Genomic DNA, 24,580 nt, shown 5'->3' on the forward strand with positions numbered 1-24,580 from the left:
CCCTGATTGGCCTGGTTGCCTCCAACATATAGTAGTTTGGGACCGTCTTTTTCTTTTCTTTTTCTAATATATTTTTATTGATTTCAGAGAAGAAGGGAGAAGGAGAGAGAGAGAAACATCAATGATGAGAGAGTCATTGATTGGCTGCCTCCTGCATGCTCCACACTAGGGACTGAGCCTGCAAACTGGGCATGTGCCCTGACCAGGAATCAAACCGTGACCTCCTGGTTCACATGTCCATGTTCACCTATTGAGCCACACCACCTGGGCAGGACTGTCTTTGATTCCTCTAAGTTTACACTTAGGAGTGTCTTTGTCTTCTAGATTTCTAATTTGTTCAGAAAAGATCTTTATGACATGTACTGTTTGGTATTGTTTAAAATTTTCTTCATGTAAGCAAGTTTATCTATCTGAATTTCTTCAGGCAGATAAGGGGGGTATAAAGAGCTCTTCTTGAGTCTTTTGTTTCTTAGAAATACCCAGTTTAACATACTAAATATTCCCCAAATCCATATTTTGGTGTGGCAAACTCTGGTTCCTCTCAACAGCAATAATAAAATAGCATCCAAATGAAATAAAGTCATGAGTCTTTACTTGGAAAGGACCCATCTTACATATGAGCCCTGATCATTTTCATCCTCATTAGAATCTGTTAAAAAAACACCTGAGAAGTTCTTAGACACAAGGTCTAGAAATGAAATATTTTGCTGCTTCTGATATCCCCACTATCACATGGCCACATAACTGAAAGGAAGGCTGGGAAATGAAGTTAAGGTCTGTGCCCCGAAAGAAGAGGAAGTTTATTTTTGATAAAAACAACAACAACAAAAGACACCCTAAAACAAATTAAAAAAACTTGGCAATCCCTCTATACCACATCATTCCATACTTCTATACTTCTAGCCATACTTTACTTCTAAGTCTATTCTACATTTCTGACTATTAAATATCAAATTTGATTCTTCTGCTTTCCTAGGAGGAATTCTGTTACCTATTTTTCTCTCTGACCCATGGTTCCACTGTCAGGAAGATCTTGCTAGTCTATTTTACTACCATGCCAAATCTAAAATAAATGTTGAGACATTGAGAGGTATGCCAATAACCATATATTTTTCACATACGCTGAATAATCCTACCAACTGAGTTCTCACTCACTTATTTATGTTTTTGTACATTTACATATTTATTGGCTTGCTTATTTACTGCTTATTTTTTCTTTGGCCATCATGCCAGCACTGATTGAAAGCATTAGATATACACCTAAAACTAATACAAAATAATATTGAATGAAAATTGTAATTAAAATATAAAATTAAAAAAGAAGAGTATTAGATAGCTAACAATATGAAAACATATAAAGATATTTTTAAGGAGATAAAGGCATAATAAAATCCTACAGTACGTGGCCTCTAAGACTGTTTTCAATGATGCGCTCAGAAAAAAGTTTCTATTAATCTTAGTATACACTTCACCTCATGAAAATGACTGGTTTACAACTCTATGGTGTTCTTCCTGTGAAGGCTGAAAATGAGACAATCCCATTACGTGAGGGAGGTGGGATAATATTTAAGAAAGGATTCTCTTGAATCCCCAAACACACTGAGGCGATCAGGTAAGACCCCTCTTTGAATGCCACTCTCAGAATCAGGCAGTAGTACTGCTGGCCTGTAAGAGTAATTAGAGCAGGTACAGAGAAAGACAGGTACTGTATGATTTCATTGATAAGTGAAATCCAGAAAAACAAAAAAGAACAAAGACCCATTCAGTGTAGAGAACAGGCAGATGACTACCAAAAAGAGGCAGTTGGGGGATGGGGAAAAATAACAATCAGCGTAATCATTTCAAAACCACTGTATTAGTCAGTTTTAAAACCATTCTAATAGTGCAGTGGTCCGCAAACTCATTAGTCAACAGAGCCAAATATCGACAGTACAACGATCGAAATTTCTTTGAGAGCCAAATTTTTTTAACTTAAACTATATAGGTAGGGACATTGTTATTGACTTAATTTGGTTACTCCTAAGGCTTAGGAAGAGCCATACTCAAGGGGCCAAAGAGCCGCATGTGGATCACGAGCCGCAGTTTGCCAACCACGGTAATAGACAAAGGTAGATGGCTCCCACTCCAGTCCTTTTAAAAAAACTGGTTATAGTAATGTCCTGAGATATTCAAGTGGCTCTGGAAGGTTTCTTCTAAAAAAAATCTCTCTCCTAGACTAGGAAATTCCTCTTAGATTAAGGAAATAGCTTCTGGGAAAATTAAGCTTATCAGTCAGCCATGTCTTAGAGTGAATTACTTTACTCTTTTAATCAAATTGCTTTTGCTTTAATAGGCTGGTACGGATTATAGTGTTCTGGGTCATCCTGCCCTCCTAAGCGTCACATATACTTACAGGCCATGAGGTAGTAAAGCAAAAACGAACTCTACTTCCTCTCTGGTTGAACACACCTGCCGATCACAGCAAAAGTAGCCTCCACTGGGACTTCCAATGCAATGACCCTTTAAAATTTGCCCTCTTTATGGTCCCTTATTTCCCTTAATTCCCTTTTTGATAGTTAAATTCACGATTCCTCATTTTTTAAAGATAAGTTTTTTATTAATTTTAGAGAGAGGAAGAGAGCGATAGAAACATCAATGATAATCATTATTGATCAGCTCCCTCCTGCACTGGGGATCGAGCCCACAACTTGGGCATGTGCCCTGCCTGACCAGGAATCAAACCATGACCTCCTGCTTTCTCAACCAATGAGTCACACCAGCCTGCCTCGTGGTTCCTTATTATAAAAATTTCATTATGTAGGATCTAAGTTCCCTTGCCCCCAAGCTCTCCATTATCCTCAACTAGCAAAAAAATTTAGATTTTGATTTAATCTTTGAATTTGCCTACTCCACTCCTGTCTTCAAGTATCTGAAATAGAGAAACACAAATGACCATGCTGTCTCATTTCACTTTTATGCTGCACAACTACAAGTGGACCCTCTCTGCTTCCAGGCAACAATTCTCCACTCCCCTATTGGACTCATTCTCCCATTCGCTGAGTTGACTATTACGCATCTTCTTGTCCAAGAAGAAGATCCAGCATAGCTTTCATCTTCCTTTTTCATGGCTGATATCCTTCCTTCTTTTTTCACTGGGAGAATGGAAGCAATTAGAAGAGAATACATACATTCTCCCACCAGCAAAGCTACAACCTACTTGCCTCTGTGCTAAGTATTTTGTCTGCCTTCCTGTTACAATTCCTCTACCTGTGCGTTGAATCCTATGCCTTCTTGCCTATTCAAGGCATTCTTCCTAAAACTTGTATCTCCCTTGCATTATCAGTTTTTACCCTCACTACTAAATCATTGTCACGAACATATAACATCCAGTGGTGATCCAGACTGAAAAAGGATTATCTTGACTGCATTTCCCCTTCTGACAGGAATTGCATTGTATCTGTAGTTCACCTTGGGTAGTGAGGGCACTTTAATAACATTAAGTTTTCCAACCCATGGACACTGGATGTCTTTCCATTTATTTGTGTCTTCTTTAATGCCTTTCATTATTGTTTGGTAGTTTCCACTGTACAAGTCTTTTTACTTCCTTGAAAAAGTTTATTCTTAAGTATTTTATTGTTTTTGGTGCTATTGTATATGGGATTGTTTTCTTAATTTCCTTTTGCATAGTTCACTGTTAGTCCCCTGAATGCAAAAGCAGACAAAAACACTACAAGAAATCCATAGGCCAATAGTCCTGATGAACACAGATGCAAAAATCCTCAACCAAAAAAAAACCCCCAGCAAACGAGAATCAGTACCACATTGAAAGGACAATACACCATGACCATGTGGTCTCTATCCCTGGGATGCAAGGATGGCTCAACATAAGCAAATCAATCAAAGTGGTTCACCATTTTAACAGAATGAAAGATAAAAATCACATGATCTATACACCATTATGTTCATAGCAGCACAATTTACAATAGCTAAGATTTGGAAACAGCTTAAGTGCCCATCAGCAGATGAATGGATTAAAAACGTGTGGTACATCTACCAAATGGAATACAACACTGCTGTGAAAAAAAAAAGAACTCTTACCATTTGCAACAGTATAGATGAACATGGAAAGCATGATGCTAAGTGAAACAGGCCAGTCAGAGAAAGATAAATATCACATGATCTCAGTCATTTGTGGAATATAATAAACTGATGAACAGAAATAGATCCAGAGACAGAGAAGCATCAAACAGACCATCAACCTTCAGAGGGAAGATAGGGGAGGATGGGGGCAAGGGGGAGAGATCAAGCAAAGGACTTGTATACATGCATATAAGCCTAACTAATGGACACAGACACTAGGGGATGATGGAATGTACTGGGGGGTGGGGGTGGTCAGGGAGAGCTCAATGGGGGGGGGCATATGTAATACTACATGTAATACTTTAAATGATAAAGACTTTTAAAAAATAAAATAAAAATCACATGATCATCACAGTAAGTGCAAAAATTGGTAAAATTCAATATCCTTTCATGATAAAAATTCTTAACAAGCTAAGTATAGACAGAATTTGCCTCAACATAATAAAGGTCACATATCACAATGCTGCAGGTAACATCATACTCCACCGTGAAAAACTGAAAGCTTTTCAGATGTTCTTTTTTTGTTTTTGTTTTTAAGATCCAGAAAAAGGTAAGGGTGTCTGTCCTTGACATCTCTATTCAACACAGTACTGGAACTTCTCGTCAGAGAAATGAGGCATGAAAATAAATAAATAAAAGGCTTCCAAATTGGAAAGGGAGAAGTAAAAGTAAATGTTTGCAGATGACATTATCTTATATATGGAAAACTGTGAAGATCACACACACACACACACACACACACACACACACACACACACACACATACCTGTTAGAACTAATAAACTCAGCAGAGTTACAGAATACAAAATTCTACCTTCTTCAAATGACTCAGTGGGAAGTACCAGCAGGGGAGGAGAGAGAGGATACTAAATTGGGGGGGAATGTGTCTCTCTAGCTCCCTCCCTCTGAGCTCACCGACTGATGGCTAATGATCGCTCATGTCCAGCGGGTCAGACCCTCTACACTGTCTTTTCTGTCTCAGGTTTTGGTAACTGCTCCCTTTCTTCCCCACCTATAGGCCTAGCGGCACAATGTCTTCCTGGTCATTATAGGCCGGAGGTCCTGACCTTCCCCTTGTGATTTCTATACAGCCTTCTCTCATCTTTGAACAAATCCCACTTAGGAACTGCTTCAAATTGCCCAAGTGAAAGGTGTATATCAGGTCAGTGTCCTGAGTAATACACCTCACACACACTCCACTTATGAGAAAATGTTATCACATCCACTTTCAGAACAGATTCCAAGCATAACCCATTTCCACCAACTGCTCCATCCTCATCCTAGTTTAACCCACCGTCATTTCTCACCTGGGTGAGAGCAATAGCTTAGTACTTCTGCTCTCTCTTTCTACCCCATTCTATTCTCCACACAGCAGCCAGGGTCTCTTTTCAAGAAGCAAGTCTGATAATGCCTTTCCCCTGTTCACAAGCTTCTAAAGGATTTCCACTACACATAGAACGAAATAAAAATAAAATTCCTCAGGATGGTCAGACAAAAAGGCTCTGTTGAGATGGCCTTTGCTTCTCCTAATCCCCTTGCCTGGCAGGCTCTGTAATGCTTACTTGCATTGTTTCAGTCGTAGGGGCCTCCTTCAAGTGCCATGGACACTCATATTGTGCCACTACTTCAGAGCATTTACCTACCCTCAATGCCCCTTTCCAGGGACCATTCTTATCCTAGCTATTTGCATGCACCATCTCTCCTTTCTTTCAGCCCTCTGCTTAAGTCATCCTATCAACGAGACATTCTTTGAATTCACTGTCTAAAATAACATCCTCTAGTCCATATCTACATACACGGCTTTATTTCCCTCCATATCACTCATCTCTGCCTCATAGGATCTCCATATCGACTGGTCTGTTTCCACTTCCCCATGGGTGAAGGGATTACCACGCTTATTCACCAACTACTACCCGAACCTAGAACAGCGCAGGGCGTTTACTTAGAAGCTTTAAATAAATTTGTGGTGAATGAATGAATGAACGGGAATGGAAATATACCGAATGGATCAACTTGATGAAATGCAAACTTAAATGAAAATTCACCTCATAGTTAGTGTACTTAATGAGCAGGTAGAAAAAGACTCAAACTAATTCAATAGCATCAAATTAAAATAAGCTGATTCAACCTCTAACAGCGGAACTCTTCCTTGAAATGGGACTACACACATTTCCAAGTCAATTAACAGCGATTCCTCACCTGCACGATGTCTGCGAGGGCATGTGAGGCTTTAATGCTCTGGCTTTCCTGTGATATTGTTGTTATCTTTTGTATGTTGTGGTCCACGGCAGAGCAAGACCCTTTGTTCATGAACATTATCTGAAAACAACACCCTACTATGCCATGTACCATACATAGAAAAGCGTATATAAGTGCATATGACGGACAATAGATAGCAAAGGGAACAACAGAAACTCTTTCCAGGGTGAGCTATAGGTATTACCAAGATTTCCCTAAGTTTCCTCTCTTCCAGATTTTAACATCCTCCTCTCCTAATAATTATCCTGAATGCTGATTCAATCATTTCCTTGCCATTTCAAATCTGCATAGGAAAACTATAAAGACCTGCATAAAAGTGCAATTATCAATGACTCCGCTGCCATTTGTGGTTTCCTCATCGCTGTGCTGTGAACCACTCCTATTGCTGTACTCAATTTTAATTGATTAAGTCTGATTTTTGTACATGATTCCATTACAGAAATATACGTTAATTTATTTCTCCGTGTTACTCTTGTTAGGCTTTCAGGTGGTTTTCAGACTGCTGTGCTACTACTCTTGAGAAATCACTGTGAATCTCCTTTCACATGCCTTTCCGTTACTATTAGACCTGGTCTCTCCCTTTAGAAAACTTTATAATTCTATGTTTAATCAACTTTACATTGATCTTGCAATTACTGTGTCGGAAACCTGTTTTCCGCATTCTTAGTCAGCAGTTTACCGTAGCCCTTTGAAAACTGACTGGCCTCACCCTAGATAATTCCTTTGGAAAAGCTCTGGAGTTAAGGCGGCACTGACAGTGAACTGTCTCCAAAGAGCATTCTTTTCCTAAAAGCACCCACATCCAAGCCTCTTACCTATTTGGGGATTGACTGAAAGTATTTTGATAGTTTTTAACATCACAGAAGAGTTTCTTTCTCATGACATTATGTTAAATTGGACAACCTCCAGGAGTTTCTTCCTCATCACATTATGTTGGAGTCCCCTGAGGATCTTCCATGGAAAGAACTCCAAACACATACACAGAATCTCAGGTGGACAAAGGAAATAAACGTGCTTCTCGTTCAAATTGGTGAAGCAGCTACTCATTTCAATGTCTACTTGCCCTTGACCACGTGATTCCAGCCTTGATTACACTGAGGGACCAAATTACACTTCTCACTAAAAAAGGCTGTCAGGCATAACAAATAAAAATTGAGGACACACAGTGAAATCTGCATTTCAAATAAATAGTACATCTCTTTAGCAGAAGTCATGTCTAATGCAATATTTGGGAACTACTGATACTGAAAAATACTCGTTTTTAAATCTCAAAATGCAATTCAGTAGGCTTTGTGTGTTTTACCTGTGACCCTATGGCTTTCGTAGGCAGTCAGTCGAGCTCTCCTGGTTTCCTTGAAGGGGTCCGATTTGCCGGAGACAGGCGGCTGTTTGTATTTCAGGAGCTCCCTGGCTGCGCGGGCCTTGGCCACCTCTCATGGCATTTGCTTATCCATTTCACAAGAGCACGTTACCTTGGAGCAGGGCACTGAGCATCTGCGGGTACGTGCTCTTCCTTGGGAAGATGTGTTGTGGCTGGTCTACTGGAAACAATGTTTCCAAGGAGCAAGCAGCTTCCGCCTTGGAAGGAACAGCAAGCACAGAGGCTGTCATGTGGCTCCAGGGAAGCAGCTCCGGCCTGGAATTCTGTGCGCAGCCCCGAAATCGCGCGAGACCCTGGATGGGATGGCAGAGGTCTTTTCAACCTCATCAGCTCCCATAGCTGCCGACCTATGAACCGGAAGTCGCTCTTCACACCTTGGCTGACCCCAGCTGGCGTCGAGCTGTTAGGCCGCCCTTCGTGTGTGCTGACCTGCTGCGGCCCTTGGCTGGCCCGCTCCCTTCTCCAGGCTTCTAGAACTTTCCCAGCACAGCCGGGCCACAGTGAGCATCATGTCTGCCTATGGGCGCGGCGCAGGGGGCTCCGGGGACCAGTCAGGGAGGGAGTCCCCGGTGCCAACATCCAGGGGCCTGCGTGGAAGGCCCCAGGCCCAGAGGGGCTGCAGAGTGAGCAGCCACGGAGGCGGCAGCGGGGACGCCGTCGCTCCCCTCCTGGCCAGCGCAGACCCCGAAAGTGACAGCATGGTCCCGGGGATCCAGGGAGCCAGAGCAGAAGCCACAGGCGAGTACTCTTACTCGGACCGCGAGCCCAGAGAGGAAGGGGCAGCGGCGGAGGAAGCGGAGGAAGCGGAGGGGGGCGAGGAGGCGGCCCAGGGGCGGCACAGCGCGCAGAGCGGTGGGGCCTGGCCTGCCCAGCGCGCGTCCCAGGGGGACAAGGCCCTGGAGAACTGGGTGTCCTCGGAGACCTCGGCCCTGCCCCGGCCGCGCTGGCAGGTGCTCACTGCGCTGCGCGATCGCCAGCTGGGCTCCAGCGCCCGCTTCGTGTATGAGGCCTGTGGGGCCCGCGCCTTTGTGCAGCGCTTCCGCCTGCAGTACGGGCTGGAGGGCCACAGCGGCTGCGTCAACACCGTGCACTTCAACCAGCGCGGCACCTGGCTGGCCAGCGGCAGTGACGACCTCACCGCGATCATCTGGGACTGGGCGCGCCGGCGCCCCGTCATGGCCTTTAACACGGGCCACAGAAATAACGTCTTTCAGGCCAAGTTCCTGCCCAACTGCGGCGACTCCACCCTGGCCACGTGTGCCCGCGACGGGCAGGTGCGCGTGGCACAGCTGCCCGCCATCTCGCTGAGCAGGGTTTCTAAGCGTGTGGCCCAGCACAGGGGGGCCTGCCACAAGGTGGCCCTGGTGCCAGACTCCCCTGTCAGGTTCCTCACGGCGGGGGAAGATGCGGTTGTCTTTGACATTGACCTCAGGCAGGACCACCCAGCTTCCAGAGTGGTGGTCACCAAAGAGAATGAGTCCAGGGTGGGCCTGTACGCAGTCTCTGTGAATCCTGCCAATATTTACCAGTTTGCTGTCGGGGGGAGGGACCAGTTTGTGAGAATTTATGACCAGAGGAAAATCGATGAGGCTGACAATAACGGGGTGCTCAAGAAGTTCTGCCCTCATCATCTGGTCCACTGTGAGTCCCAGTCATTCATCACCTGCCTGGTGTACAGCCACGACGGCACAGAGCTCCTGGTCAGCTACAACGACGAAGACATCTACCTCTTCCACTCCTCCCACCCGGATGGGGCCCAGTACGTGAAGCGATACAAGGGCCACAGAAATAATGCCACGGTCAAAGGTGTCAATTTCTATGGGCCCCGGAGTGAGTTTGTGGTGAGCGGCAGTGATTGCGGGCACATCTTCCTCTGGGAGAAGTCGTCCTGTCAGGTCGTTCAGTTCTTGGAGGGGGACAGGGCAGGGAACATCAACTGTCTTGAGCCCCATCCTTACCTGCCTGTGATGGCGACCAGTGGCCTAGACCACGATCCCAAGATCTGGGCACCCACAGCGAAAGCGGCCACCAAGCTTCTTGGCTTGAAGGACCTGGTTAAGAAGAACAAGCGGGATCGCGATGCAGACGGCTCGGGCCACAGCAACCCGATTCAAAATAACATGCTTTCGTTCCTCATGCATCACATCACACGCAGAAGTCATCCCCGTTCAGGGCGTCGCCCCAGGGCACCTCCTGAAGGGAGAGCCCCGGATGCAGAGTCAGATGAGTCTTCTCGTTCCTCAGATGCATCCGAGGAGGAAGAAAACTGAAACTGTCAGCGGAGCCGCCATCCTGAATGCCTGATTCCTGCTCCAGCTAGACGTCACCTCAGTAGGACTTTCAAGTTTGCAATTCACTTTAACTGTTATTTTTGCCGTTTGCCTTCTATGTTCCACCGTGAAAACCTCCTTTCATCTCTTGCCTGTAGTATCCTTTCTTCCTTTATGACGTGTTTCTTTCCTCGTTCCTTTTTCCTCACTCGGTGTCTTTGCTTCTCATTCCTATGTGAAAGTGTAAGCAGTTTATTCATGCCCTTTTCCTTTTGTTCTCTTATGTTTGACCTCTAAAGGTTCCTAACTCAGGAGGAAATTCTAATGGCCTCATGGAATCTATATTCTCATTTCTGACACTTCGAAAACTTACATGTTTTTTTTCATCTTTAGTAGGTAATATTAAGGTCCTCAGTTGAGCTAAGAATTCTAGAAATTTGTTTATTGTTTAAAAGTAAGTAGAAACTGCATACATAGAGGCATATGCACTTGTGCAAACACACGCAGACTCCCACCCACACAGAGTGACAAAGGGTGAGAGAGAAAAAAAGAAAATGAAAGAAAAGGTGGTTAGATAAATTCCTAGCAAGATATGTTGTCTGTCTAAAATTAATAACTCTGGGTTGTTCCCATTTTATGAACGCACATGTTACTATTGATTAAGCTGAGTAGAGGGGCTGGTAGAGATGAAATTTAATGAGAAGATATTGTTTACTCTGTACTTTGAATTCTCATGCATTTTCATGGCTGAGAACTTCCAAAGGGATTACTGTCCAAGAAGTTCTCTTGGGACAACCATCTCCTTCAAGGTACCAGACAATAATATAAGAATTCCTAATGTTTGAAAATATGTATTTGCAACTAATTTTAAGAATGAATTCATGTTTCAATAAAGAGTTGTGTTTATACTGACAGATAACTGTGTGATATCTTTGGAATAAATTTCTCATTAGACATCTGTGGTTGGCTCAAAATTCTCTTTGACTCTTTTCAAGAGGCTAAATTGCTTTTAAAAATGTTTTGTTCTAAGCCTTCTTTAATGTAAATGTGGGGCATACGATGTCCAACTACAGTTCAGTCATAATGTTTTTGTTTCATAAACATTTTTTGTGTGAGAGATGCAGAGGCCTCCTTTGCCCCAGCACCCCTGTGAAGGATAACACCCTTCTTTTCAGATGATTGTTGGTACAGAAGGATGTGATAAAACATCCTGTGGCCTAACAAAGGCTTTTCTTCAATAATGCTCCTTAAAATGCCTATTATCTCTGGCCCCTTGAGAGATGGTGGAGAAATTTATATAATGAGATAACACTTTAAAATGGAAAATTATTGACCCATAATTTCTCTTCACTAAGATTTAAAGTTAGGGACAACTTCTTGGGTATCTGGGGCCCGTGGGTAACTCCTCCCAAGTGTTTTGTCAGCAAAGGACCTTAAATGTGGGGGAGGGTATGTGGGTGGGAAGAGATCAATCAAAGAACTTGTATGCACCATTATAAACTTTTGAACAATAATAGATACAGAGGCAGAGCTGCCTCAAACAGATTGTCAAACTGCAGCGGGAAGGCCGGGGAGGGTTTGGGGACAGGAGGTAGGGGGGTAAGAGATCAACCAAAGGACTTGTATGCATGCATATAAGCATAACCAATGGACATTAGACACTGGGGGATAGGGGAGGCTAGAGAACTGTCTAGGGTGGGGGGGGGCGGAAATGGACACATAGTAATACCCTTTGTATTTAAGCAATAAAAAAAAAGAACTTGTATGCATATATGCATAACCCATGGACACTGAAAATATGGTGGTAAGGCCTGGGGCAGGGGATAGGGGCAGGCTAGAAGGGGTCAATGGGGGAGAAGAGGGGACATATGTAATACTTTCAACAATAAAGTTTTTATTAAAATTATAAAAAAATACAATGAATCTAAACTAACACTGTGGTTTAGAACAGGACATAAGGAAAACAGAGTTCCCCTGGCTGGTTTGGCTCAGTAGATAAGAGCGTTGGCCTATGGACTGAAGGGTCCCAGGTTCGATTCTGGTCAAGGGCACATGCCTATGTTGCAGGCTCGATCCCCAGTGGGGGGCGTGCAGGAGGCAGCCAATCAATGATTCTCTCTCATCATTGATGTTTCTATCTCTCCCTCTCCCTTCCTCTCTAAAATCAATAAAAATATATATTTATTTTTTTAAAAAGGAAAACAGTTATAAACTAGGATCCCAAATTTGGGGCTATCCTGCACAATTGAGTGGGAGTGTAAACTAGGAACAGGATACACAAATTTTAAAAAAAAGAAAAAAAAACACTTGGAATTTGCAGTGGCACTGGGTGGCAGTGAGAACAGTGGCAAGAGTGGATTACTACCCAGTTCTTTATTCACCTGCTTTTTGGAAGCACGTCAGTCACAGGGGGTTTGGAGGTTTGTACTCTGAACTGAAACCTTCTTCAGAGTTCCCTGCTTGGCTCTGAGATTCTTTGTGCAAAAAGAAGCACTTGTGGTGAGATTTGGAAGGCAAGTAGTATCCCTCTTTGATTTATGCTCAGAAAGAAGGGACAGAGGCACATTGGTACTCATCTGGTACTCATCTGAGGCAAGAGCCAGGCCCACAGCTACAGCAGCTCCCCCTGAGGTCTTTCATCTTCAGCAGCTCCATACAAAAGAGTCCCCCCCTTCTGCCCAGCACTCCAGTCCCCATGGTTGGAGGTTTGGAGGCTGCAAAAGGTCAGCATGTTTCCAGACTGTCCTCTCAGGTTCCATCTGTTCCTTACAGATTCCAGTCTTTCTCTGCTTCCCCACTTCTCATCCCTCTCTTCTCCCTGAATGCTATGCTGACCTCAGGCTCCAGCACCTGAAGCAAAGACAGAAGCCTCATGAAGGCTGCTTATGCGGATCCTGCAATCACATACCATCAGGTCCCTGTTACAATCCCCTTACACGCATATCACCTCCGGTGTTTCTGTTCCTCTGTTTGCACCCTGATGGAGGCAACCATCCCCACGTAGTTTAGATTGAGTAAGGCACCAGATTGCTTAGACAATTTGCCGTTTGGAAGAGTAAATTCCTCTTAAGAGAGACCTTTGACTTGATCAATATAAATGGACAGATGGATGAGTAGATATAGAGATAGATGGGTAGAGAGAGGTAGAGAGAGAATATGGAGTGAAATAACTCATTTGAAAAGTAAAATTATGATATTGGGTGAAAACCAAGCTGGTGGCAGAGGTCCAGGAAAATGAAAGTAATGTTACCAGTTTAATTCACATAAATATTGGTCTATTAGTATATGGGAAAGAGCAATAAATATCACAACAAACTTGCCATGAGATGGTGGGCAAAGCTAACAATTATATCACTTAAGCATGCAAAATTTCAAGTTTAATTTTTCAACACCAATTATTTTCATTTCATAATGGAATTTCTATAAGACAGTTCTATGTAGGCCTTTATGCGAAATTATAAGTGCGTCCTAATTATGCACAGTATTTAAAGCCATAGAGCTGTGGCAAATGCCAAACTATACTTTTAAAAAAGACATCTTCTGGCAGTCATTCCTTAAAAGACCACAGATGGACAAAAAACATATAAAGGAACCTAATTGCTAAATTGCAGGCCCCACAAAATTTAGTGAGTTCTGTTATTCCAACTGCAACCTTTAGCATTCCTCCTTTTACCCTGTGAGCCAAAAACATAACTCAAGAAATTTACAATAGATTGAATCTTAACCATCCTGTGATTAACATCAATGAACTTCCACTACCTTAATTTGTCTTGACTTCAATATCTTCAGTAATAAAGAGAAGTTTAAATTTTTAGATTTGTTGTTAGCCTTATGGAGCACTTAATGCATATTTCTTTAGTGGACAATGAGTTCAGAGATGGGTATATGAGAAGGAACTTACTACACTGGTCGCAAGCTGTGTTCTGGGGAGAATTGGGGAGTTTTGGATGTTTTCACTATAAGAGGGTTGGGAAGTTTCCTATCCTGGTGTTTTATACAAAGTACAATATTTATTCCCTGCACCCCGTAACTTTGGCAGCCTCTTTATCTCTAAGCCCATTATATAAGCAAACATCTATGGAAATTAGATACACATATACTAGCAAGTATATTCAAATGTAATGTCTCAATAATTCTTCATAAAAAAACACATTAAAATGGAGGGCAGGAAACTGAAGTTCAGTGAAGGTAACTTTGCAACATCATTAGCTAAGAAGGTATAAATTAGAGGATCAAATTAAATTTGCAACTAAATTAATGCAACATATAGTAGCACATAGCATGATTGTTTTGGTGCGTGGTAATTTGACTTAGGTGACAACAGAAATTGGGATCCCAAGTCTCAAGATTCTTTCATGATATTTTTCAAGTTTTAAATAATCTTTATTTGATATTATACATAAACCACAGTAAAATCATGACATTTAAAAGTCACCTTTCACCTGTGAAGGTGGCGGTAGTCTCACTTTGGATTTCTGTCAGCTGTGTGACAGACATGTTAGTCACCCAAGTCCCCGAAATTGAATTGTAGGCCTCTGAGAGGAACAAACAACAACAATGAGCCAATAAAAAAACAAAAAATAAATTGCAAAATATGAAAACAATAAATTCTGGGGTAGGGATAGTACTTCTAGCTTTAGCTACACATTGATTTGGATGACATTGACTGCAAAGAGTTTTGCTAGTGGAGGGACCAAAATTTTGCCACCCTGAAGCTGCTTTGCAGATTATTAATTTATGTTTTTATCCTCACCTGAGGATATTTTTCCATTGATTTTTAGAGAGAGTGGAAAAGAGAGGGAAAGACAGAGAGAAACATTGATGTGAGAGAAACACATTTATTTGTTGCCTCCCGCACAAGCCCCGGCCAGGGCCTGGGCTGGGGAGGAGCCTGCAACCGAGTTACATGCCCTTGACCAGAATCGAACCAGGGACCTTTCAGTGTGCAGGCCGATGCTCTATCCTCTGAACCAAACGACCTAGAGCAGAATATTAATTTTTTACAATAAATTTTTATTGATTTCAGAGAGGAAGGGAGAGAGAGAGAGAGAAACATCAATGATGAGAGAGAATTACTGATTGGCTGCCTCCTGCAAGCCCCACACTGGGGATCTGGCATATAACCAGAGCATGTGCCCTGACTGGGAACCGAACCGTGACCTCATGGTTCATAGGTCGACACTCAATCACTGAGCCATGCTGGCTGGTCTGGAATATTAATTTTAAGCAGTTTATGAAGAAACAAGAGTCAGAAAGAATCTTTGACATGCCCCCCCCCCTTTTCTGCCCAAGAGATTCAGAGAAACCTGCTTCAGGATAGAGAGTTTAGCATTTCCCCTTAGCCTATTTTGCACTAAATATGGTAAACAAGAGGGCTTCAGGAAGGTGCCTGTTAGCTAGATATCCTGTGTCCTGCTGTTTCTGAATATCCTAGCAAGGATTGTTTGCCCTGAGGGTTCCCCTCTTCCTCAGCTACCTAAATATCACCCATTCTCTCTCTGAAATATATTACCCCTTTCTCCTTTTGCCAAAAATGTCTTATATACCCAATGTTGCCTCACACATCTACAGCTGTCAGTGGGGAGGTTGGGTGGGTGGCTGGGTAAAAAAGGTGAAGGGATTAAGCAAAAAAAAAAAAATACTCATAGACCAGCCAGTGTGGCTCAGTGGTTGAGCATTGATTTATGAACCAGGAGGTCATGGTTCGATTCCTGGTCAGGGCATATGCCCGGATTGTGGGCTTGATCCCCAGTGTGGGGCCTGCAGGAGGCAGCCGATCAATGATTCTCTCTCATCATTGATGTTTCTGTCTCTTTCTCCCTCTCCCCTTTTCTCTGAAATCAATAAAAATATTTTTAAAAAATAATCATAGACACAGACAACAGTATGGGGATATCCAGAGGCAAGGAGGGTGAGAGGAGGTAGAAGAGGGTAAAGGGGGGATAAATGGTGATGGAAGGAAACTTGACTTGGGGTTGTGAACCCAGAATATAATACACAGATGATGTATTATAGAATTGCAGAGCTGAAACCTATATAATTTTATTAGCCAATGCCACCTGAATAAATTCAAAAACATTTAAAAAACAAAACAAAACAAAAAAAACAGATGAGATTTTCCCTTCAGTTTTGTTCTGTATTCTTAAGAGCTGGGCTTGTGACCAGTGAAAATATTTTCTCTGGTCTCCACCTTCTGGAAGGTGTGTTACTGGGGTGCACCTGGTGGCCAGTCAAATAGAGGGAAGTTTCAAGTGTCTCTTTGTCTGTCTCCCAGGGGAGTCTGTCATAAGGGGACCCAGCCCATAGGGGCCTTTGTCATCTAAACCTTCCTTACTTGTTAGTGCTGAAATAATCCCATTACATTAACGCCTGCCCAGTGCCACAAATTAGCGTCATTGTGACTGGAGTCATTTCACATTTTGTGGTAGACGAGAGACACAGTATGTACCTATAACATCCTAGTCATCTGTGTAAGGAAGGTCTATGCTTTCTCTGATGTTTCTGGAAGTGAACTTTTGGATCTATGAGGGATGCATCTTTTGCATTGTCTTTGTGGAAACGTTTTGCTTCCTTTATTAAGTTGTAAAGGTGTATTGATTAAGAAGCTACAAAATCCTACTGTCACTGGCCAGACAGTGGCTTTTTTGAATTGAACAAAATTTCTAAAATGAAAAACTTTAGAGAGCTCTCATATTGTTATAACCAGCCATTAAGACACCTTTAATAAGCCAGGCCAGCGTGGTTCAGTGGTTGAACGTCTACCTATGAACCAGAGGTCACGGTTAGATGCCTCGTCAGGGCACGTGCCTGGGTTGCAGTCTTGATCTCTGGTGTGGGGTGTGCAGGAGGCATCTGATCAATGATTCTCTCTCATCATCGATGTTTCTATCTCTCTCTCTCCCTCTCCCTTTCTCTCTAAAATCAATAAAAATATATATAGTTTAAAAAGACACCTTTAATAAGATGGAAGGACAGAAATTAGAACAAAAATCAACATCCTGCTTACCTTCAGGTATTTGCAGATTTTGTGAAAAATATAAACATTGGAAGTATAAATAGTCCTGCACTTAAAAAAAATAGATACCCAGAACTATAGGTAGTCTTAAGACTTTTAAGTTTGTGATTTAGATTTTTGGGTCTTACAGATATTAATTGGGTTAATTAACCAGATAATTTTAAGAAAAGGCAGAAGGGATAACCAGTACATTTCCTAACAAGGTATGAATTTTAAAAGATTGCCCTAACCAGTTTGTCTCAGTGGATAGAGCATCGGCCTGCGGACTGAAAGGTCCCAGGTTCGATTCTGGTCAAGGGCATGCACCTTGATTGCAGGCATATCCCCAGTGGGAGGTGTTTAGGAGGCAGCTGATTGATGTTTCTCTCTCATCGATGTTTATAACTCTCTATCCCTCTCCCTTCCTCTCTGTAACAAATTAATAAAATATATATAAAATAAAAGGTTAATGAGATATAAGATTTATGAGAATTGGTATATTTAAAAATCTTTTAACGGATTTATTAATTGATCAAAAATTTGACAAATTGGAAGCTGATTTTTCAAAGTCTAATAGGAATATTTTGAAAGTTTCAAGAGGTCTTCCTGCCAGGTAATCAGAAATGTAAGCTGAGCCTGCTCCAGTGTGAGACTGAGTTGACTGAAGAAAAAAAACTGCCACTTTTAAAAAAACACAAGTGGTTAATGTCTCCCATGCCTGACACTTCCCCTCATCCTTAAAAGTTGTGAAGGGCAAATGAAAAATCTTGTGTTTTGCCCAGCCGGTGTGGCTCAGTGATCAAGCGTCAACCTATGAACCAGGAGGTCAAGATTTGATTCCAGGTCGGAGCACATGCCCAGGTTGTGGGCTCGATCCCCAGTGTGGGGTGTGCAGGAGACAGCCAATTAATGGTTCTCTCTCATCATTTATGTTTCTATTTCTCTCTCCCTCTCCCTTGCTCTCTGAAATCAATAAAAATATATATTTTTTAAAAATAATTGTGTCTTCTCTACAATTACCAATGATTTTGTTTTATGTTTCGATCTATTTGTGATATGTGTGTGTGTGTGTGTGTGTGTATTTTCTGCCTCTAGATGGTAATACTATTAATTTATAATATTTTATTGGCTTAAATGAATTAAATGTTAATATAAATTAAGAAATTGAAACTATCCCAAATATTTTTTCAGGGTCTTGTAATCTATGAAAATATTTGCTTCCAACGCAGGTTTAAGTTTTGTTGATGTCTTTTAGAGTCATTAACATTAATTATATATGTTTGTTTTACCAGCAGTTACAAAATAAGTTCACATTATCTCTGTTACAAAATTTGGTAAAAAAAATAGCTTGGGTAATAATTGACTTTGAAATCTCTTAGTGTTACTAAGAATTAATAACTAAGTAAAACTAAAATAAAGTGCTTTGATAAAACTTTTTAATAATAATTTTGATATATATTATATATATCATATATATCATATATATATGATATATATATGATATATATGATATATATATATATATATATATATATATATATATATCTCCTAAACATAGTTTTCTGAAGTCTGCTGGTAACTTGAATCTTTATAGTGTTCTTAAGTTAAATGATCTAAGTGTACCTACTTTTGGCTTATTTTTTTTTTAAATATATTGATTTCAAAGAGAGGAAGGGAGAGAGAGATTGAAACATCAATGATGAGAGAGAATCATTGATTGGCTGCCTCCTGCATACCCGCTTCTGGGGATCAAGCTGACAACCCGGTCATGTGCCCGTGACCGGAATCGAACCCGGGATTCTTCATTCCACAGGCCAATGCTCTATCCATTGAGCCAAACCAGCTAGGGCTACTTTTGACTTCTTATTATAGAGAAGGTAGAAAATAAATTTGGATCAGTTAATGAATATATCTTTCATTTTATTAAATATGTTTATAAAATTGTTTATATATTTGTCAATAAAAAGTTTCTAGAAGTTATGAAATTTATTCATAAATTTGCCATCCCGAAGAATGTTAATTATTTACTTTTTAGTTGTCACTAGACAATAAGGTTTGTAAAAGTTAAAATTCCAATTTAGTTAGAAAGAAATTATGTTTTTTTGGTAATGGAATGTATAAGGTGTGGAAATAACTTTTTTTGAGGAAATTTAAAGAAAGTAGGTTGTTCTAAAGTTGATGTATTTTGCATGATTTAAGAGAGGAAAACTATAAGGGATGAAAACAGTTGTAGGTTTATGAAGAGAAATCTTGAGAAGAAATTTTATATATGGTTAATTTAAATAAAATTGGAATAAATTTAATTAAGTAAATGAATTTAAATATCAAATGTAAGCTGATGCAAAATCAGAGTTTGGTTCTTTTAGAGGGACAAAATTTTTCTTCTGAATTATTCTTCTGCTCCAAATATAAAATTCTTTTTTTACCTACAAAACAAAGGTTCTATTTTATTAAAATATTTCTGTCATATTGTCTTAATCAATTCCCTGATTACCTAAGAAAATAATCCTCTCAGTCCTAAGAACTAAAATTTTGCTAACTCATGTTTGTTTAATATTTTAGATTGTCACTTTGAGTAAGTGAATAATTTAATATTGTTTTATAAAAATATATGATATTTGGGTCAAGTATGTTTTATTTTTTAAAAATATATTTTTTTATTGATTTCAGAGAGGAAGGAAGAGGTAGAAAGAGATAGAAACATCAATAATGAGAGAGAATCATTGAGGTCTGGTGATAATATGTATTTGTGATACAAAACCAAAAGGTTGCCCTTCCAATATTCCAACTCCATCAGTCTTGCCAAGGAAAATCAGGGCGAGAATAGAGTCAGTGTCCAGAGATCATGTGCCATATTAAAGTTTAGTTCAGTCCAATATTTGGCGAGCCCAGCTTGTGTTCCCAGCTACAATCCATTACTGTGCTGCACTATCCAGGCTCCTGCCTGGAGCCTGTGTAGCTGTTGGGCAGGTGGCTGCTAGCGCCACAGGGCTATAGAGAGAGAATATGTGAACACACGGGTGAGCATGGGTGGGAGAGAGAGAGAGAGAGAGAGAGAGAGAGAGAGAGAGAGAGAGAGAGAGAGTGTGTTTACTTGAAATTATGTATTCTCCAGCTTGGGAGAAACCAGAAGCTTATTCAAAGTAACTAATTAGCTTTCCAATCTTTCGTGGGTTTTTGATGGGATCCAACCTCTAGACCAGGGGGTGGGGAACCTTTTTTCAGCCAAGGGCCATTTTGATATTTATAACATCATTTGTGGGCCATACAAAATGATCAACTTAAAAATTAGCCTGCTGGCCGCCCGATAGAGCCTGAACCAGAGACCACAACTATTGAGGTTCCTGCGAGGTGCCTGCTCAGTGCAGGGGAACTTCCAGCTGCTCAACAGGTGGCCCCAGAAGCTGTCCCAGCGCTCTCCTGGCCCCAAGGACTTCCTCTCCTATGGCTCTGCAGCCCAGGCCTAGCGGCTACGCCTGAAACCCATGGAGCTCTGGCAGCTGCTGGCAGAGGAGGAGCACGTGGAGCGCCTGGGCAGTTTGGTGGCCGCCGAATGGACCAAAAAAGGGGTTCGTGGAGTTGAAGACTCCTGCGGGTCAATGCTAGCAGACCATGGCTTTGCAGAGCAGGGCCGGCAGTGGCTGCACCCTAAAGAGGCGTATTTGCTGGAGTGGGAAGCCTACCCATTACTGCTGACTGAGGACGCTGGCTTGTCTGCAGTATCAGGTCTTCAGCCACCTCAAGAGATTGGGCTCTGTGGTTCCATGGTTCCAAACAAGCTCTATCCTGTCCCCTTACCAGAGGCAGCTAAACTGGGACAGCAATGCCCAGCGCTTGGAGGATGGGAATGGCAAAAGGAAGAGGAGGAGCTCCAGCTCTCAGTCCATTAATAAGAAGCCCAAGACCCTGGAGAACTCCCTACAGGGAGTGTGGATGGGACACCCCAGAGCCTGGCAACCTATATCCCACCTCCCCACAACCACAACAGCTGAAACCCCAGGAGTCCAGCCCTGTAGAGGGCCAGGCGGGCCTCTTTCAGCCTTTGGGTTCCCTGGAGCCCTGCCCTGGCCTGGCCAGGGAGGTGGTGGGATGCAACCAGGAAAGTGGCAAAGTGGAGAATGGGGTGAGCAGATCTCCTTCCCCAACATGGCTGCAGACAGTCGCCACACCCTCCTGTTTACCCAGCCCCAGAGCTTCTCCAGGCCAAGGTCGCAGGGCGGGAGACAGACGCTGAGCCCTGGTGCCAGCTGAAGGACAATCTCTCCAGACGCGAACAGGAGGATGTGAACTTGGATCCCTAGGTGCAGAGCTGCTCCAGCTGGCAGGAGTACAAACAGCTGCTGCAGAGCCCCAGAGCCGCCCCCAACACCTGGGGGACCAGCCTGTCACTCCTTTGCTGAGTCCCAGCCAGGAAGACTCCCCAGCCGCAGTCCTTCAATCTCTCTGTGCTGCAGATAAACACACCTCGCTGATGGAGGTGCCCAGCTGCTGGAGAAGTCCGGAGGTTTGGAGATCAGCTTTGATATTTACTAGGCTGACACTGTAGCCACGTTCCGAAATAACCCTGGCAAGCCCTACTTCTGGATGTGCATCAGTGGATTTGATGAGACAGTCCCAGACCTCTGCACCCTCAAGCTGTTGTCTACCAGAGAGGGGCTGTGCCTCTCATATTTGCCCTGGTGGATCATTGAGACATCTCCTTCTACAGCTTCAGGGACTTCACACTGCCCAGGGATCCCGGACACTGACCAGTTCTGGCAGGGCCTGGGGCCTGCTTAGGGGGCTTGGAGGGGCTTGGTTTGTCTACTCTCAGGGACCATCTCAGCTGCCTCCTACACCCTTGTAGCTGCAGAGACTAGTGTGGACCTTGGCCCTGGGTATCTGATGCTTGCAGAAGAGCCACACTGAGCCCTACTCCCCCTCCCCCCCGCCTCCCCCTACCTGGCTGCTGCAGAGCTTCCAAACCCCAGGACTGCCTCCGCTGCCTTGCAGCGATGTCCATGGTGGAACTCAACACTAGATTCAAGAGACCCAGCGAGGTGGGGCAGAAGAGAGAACTCTGTGCCTTTAAACAAGAGGGTGCCTGCTTCATGCGATAAAGCCATAGCCATTAAAAAAGTATATCCTTTTTCTTCAAAAAAAAAATTAGCCTGCTATATTTGGTCAAACATTTAATTAACTCACCCCTAATGCCTTGGCAGGGCCAAACCAAATGATTTCATGGGCCTTATTTGGCCCATAGGTCAGACATCCCCCACCCCTGCCCTGGACAATGATCTTTTTCCCAGGTTAGACTATGGGCCAACACCTACCCCTGCACCATTTTTACTTTATTGCGCATGTGCTTAACCACCCCCTCTTTTGTTCTATCCTTTCCCCCAGTGATCTGTGCAGAGTGGACTGGTGGTTCCCTGAGGGGAGTGTGAATCTGTAGCTTCCTAGTGAAGCAAACAGGCTCAGTGTCCCATTCCCTTTGCATTCTTTCCCTCAATATCTAGCTGACTATGATGACATAAGGAAACATTTTCTTATCCTGGCAATGGCTTTGGGTTAAGGACACCCTGAATATGTAAGATTTGTTTTCTCTCTCTTCTAATAAAAAACAACTTTTAAGCTAATTAGGCCTTTTTGATATCCTGAAGTTACACGGGAAGTTTTGTCAAATGAAGAAGTAATAATTATGTTCTATTCATATACATATATTTTTATCATTAAAGTGGATGTTCCAGATAATATGTGAAAATCTCCAAGAGTCTACAAAGGTATGATATATTTACATTGTAATTCTAATTGTTATCTTGGAATATTACATGTTTTAGAAGAGCAAAATGTTTTGTTAATTGCATTATAATCAGATCTATAATTATATCATTTTAAGTTTTGTCATTTATACAGACCTTGTTTTATTTTAATGCTTTTGCAAATATTTTTCATCTTAAAGATTCAGAGAAAGGACCCTGACTTATTATAAATTACATGTTTCTGAAGATAAATATCCAGATCATATCTTTGAACTGGATGCAGATTAATAGAACTCTAAGAAATGACTGGATTTATGGAAATACTGGCAAATAATCAAGAACTATTAATATGGGACTGAATGAACTGAGAATAATAATTTCAAAATTTTATTTTTAAATTTTTTCTCTCGCCTCTTTATTTTTTTATTTTATTTTACTTTTTAAAAATAATTATTGCCCTAACCGATTTGGCTCACTGGATAGAGCGTCGGCCTGCGGACTGAAGGGTCCCGGGTTCAATTCCATTCAAGGGCATGCACATTCCCAGTAGGGGGTGTGCAGGAGGCAGCTGATGGATGCTTCTCTCTCATCGATGTTTCTAACTCTCTATCCCTCTCCCTTCCTCTCTGTAAAAAATCAATAAAATATATTTTAAAAAAATAATTATTGTTGAAAGTATTACATATGTCCTTCTTTCCCCCCTATTGACCCCTCCAGCCTGACCCTGCTCCCCACCCCAGGCCTTCACCATCCGATTGTCTATGTACATGGGTTATGCATATATGCATACAAGGTCTTTGGTTGATTAGCTCCCACCAGTCACCCTCCCTCACCTTCCCTGTGAGATTTCACACTCAGTTCCATGCTTCCATTGTCTCTGGATCTACTCCATTCATCAGCTTATTTTGCTACTTAGATCCCACATATGAGTGTGATCATGTGACACTTGCCTTTCTCTGACTGACTTATTTCACTCAGCATGATACTCTACATGTCCCTCCATGTTATCTCAAAGGGTAAGAGATTCTACTTTTTTACTGCTGCATAGCATTCCATGATGTAAATGTACTACAGCTTTTTTATCTACTACTGATGGGCACTTGGGCTGTTTCCAGATCTTAGCTATTGTAAATTGTGCTGCTATAAACATAGGGATGCATACATTCTTTCTGATTGCTGTTTCTGGTTTCTTGAAGTGGGATCACTGGGTCAGTTCCGTATTTAATTTTTTGAGGAAACTCTATACTGTTTTCCATAATGGTTGCACCAGTCTGCATTCCCACCAGCAGTGCACTAGTGTTCCCTTTTCTCCACACCCTCATCTGCACTTGTCATTTGTTGATGGTAGCCATTCTGACAGGTGTAAGGTGATACCTCATTGACATTTTAATTTGAATCTCTCTGATGATCAGTGACTTTGAGCATTTTTTCATATGTCTCTTGGCCATCTGAATATCCTCTTTGGAGAAGTGTCTATTTAGGTCCTTTGTGCATTTTTAAATTGGCTGTTTGTCTTCCTTTTGTTAAGTTGTATGAATTCCTTATATATTTTGGATAGTAACCCTTTATCAGATGTATCATTGTCAAATATGTTCTCCCATACAGTGGGCTTTCTTTTTGTTTGGTTAATGGTTTCTTTTGCTATGTAGAAGCTTTTTATTTTGATGTAGTCTCATTTGTTTATTTTCTCCTTAGTTTCCTTTGCCCTAGGCGATGTATCTGTAAACATATTGCTATGGGAGATGTCTGAGATTTTGCTGCCTGTGGTTTCTTCTAGGATTTTTGTGGTTTCACAACTTACATGTAAGTCTTTCAT

The 24,580-nt window shown here is 42.0% G+C and overlaps 1 protein-coding gene and 1 pseudogene across 2 annotated transcripts; both read left to right on the forward strand.

The window, feature by feature from the left end:
- Window positions 1–8,268: 8,268 nt before the first annotated feature.
- LOC308511520 (DDB1- and CUL4-associated factor 8-like) lies at window positions 8,269–10,029 on the forward strand (the record flags this gene model as incomplete). Its single annotated transcript, XM_081081548.1, has 1 exon — window positions 8,269–10,029. One exon carries the CDS (start codon window positions 8,269–8,271, stop codon window positions 10,027–10,029), a length of 1,761 nt encoding a protein of 586 aa, XP_080937674.1.
- Window positions 10,030–14,186: 4,157 nt separating this feature from the next.
- LOC308511522 (tRNA-splicing endonuclease subunit Sen54-like) lies at window positions 14,187–21,771 on the forward strand (annotated as a pseudogene). The gene is made up of 2 exons: window positions 14,187–14,246; window positions 20,316–21,771. The product of its transcript is annotated as a tRNA-splicing endonuclease subunit Sen54-like (transcript).
- Window positions 21,772–24,580: the final 2,809 nt, after the last annotated feature.

The sequence above is a fragment of the Myotis nattereri genome (assembly GCF_964212035.1).
Source record: "Myotis nattereri genome assembly, chromosome: X".
Classification (NCBI taxonomy): domain Eukaryota; kingdom Metazoa; phylum Chordata; class Mammalia; order Chiroptera; family Vespertilionidae; genus Myotis; species Myotis nattereri.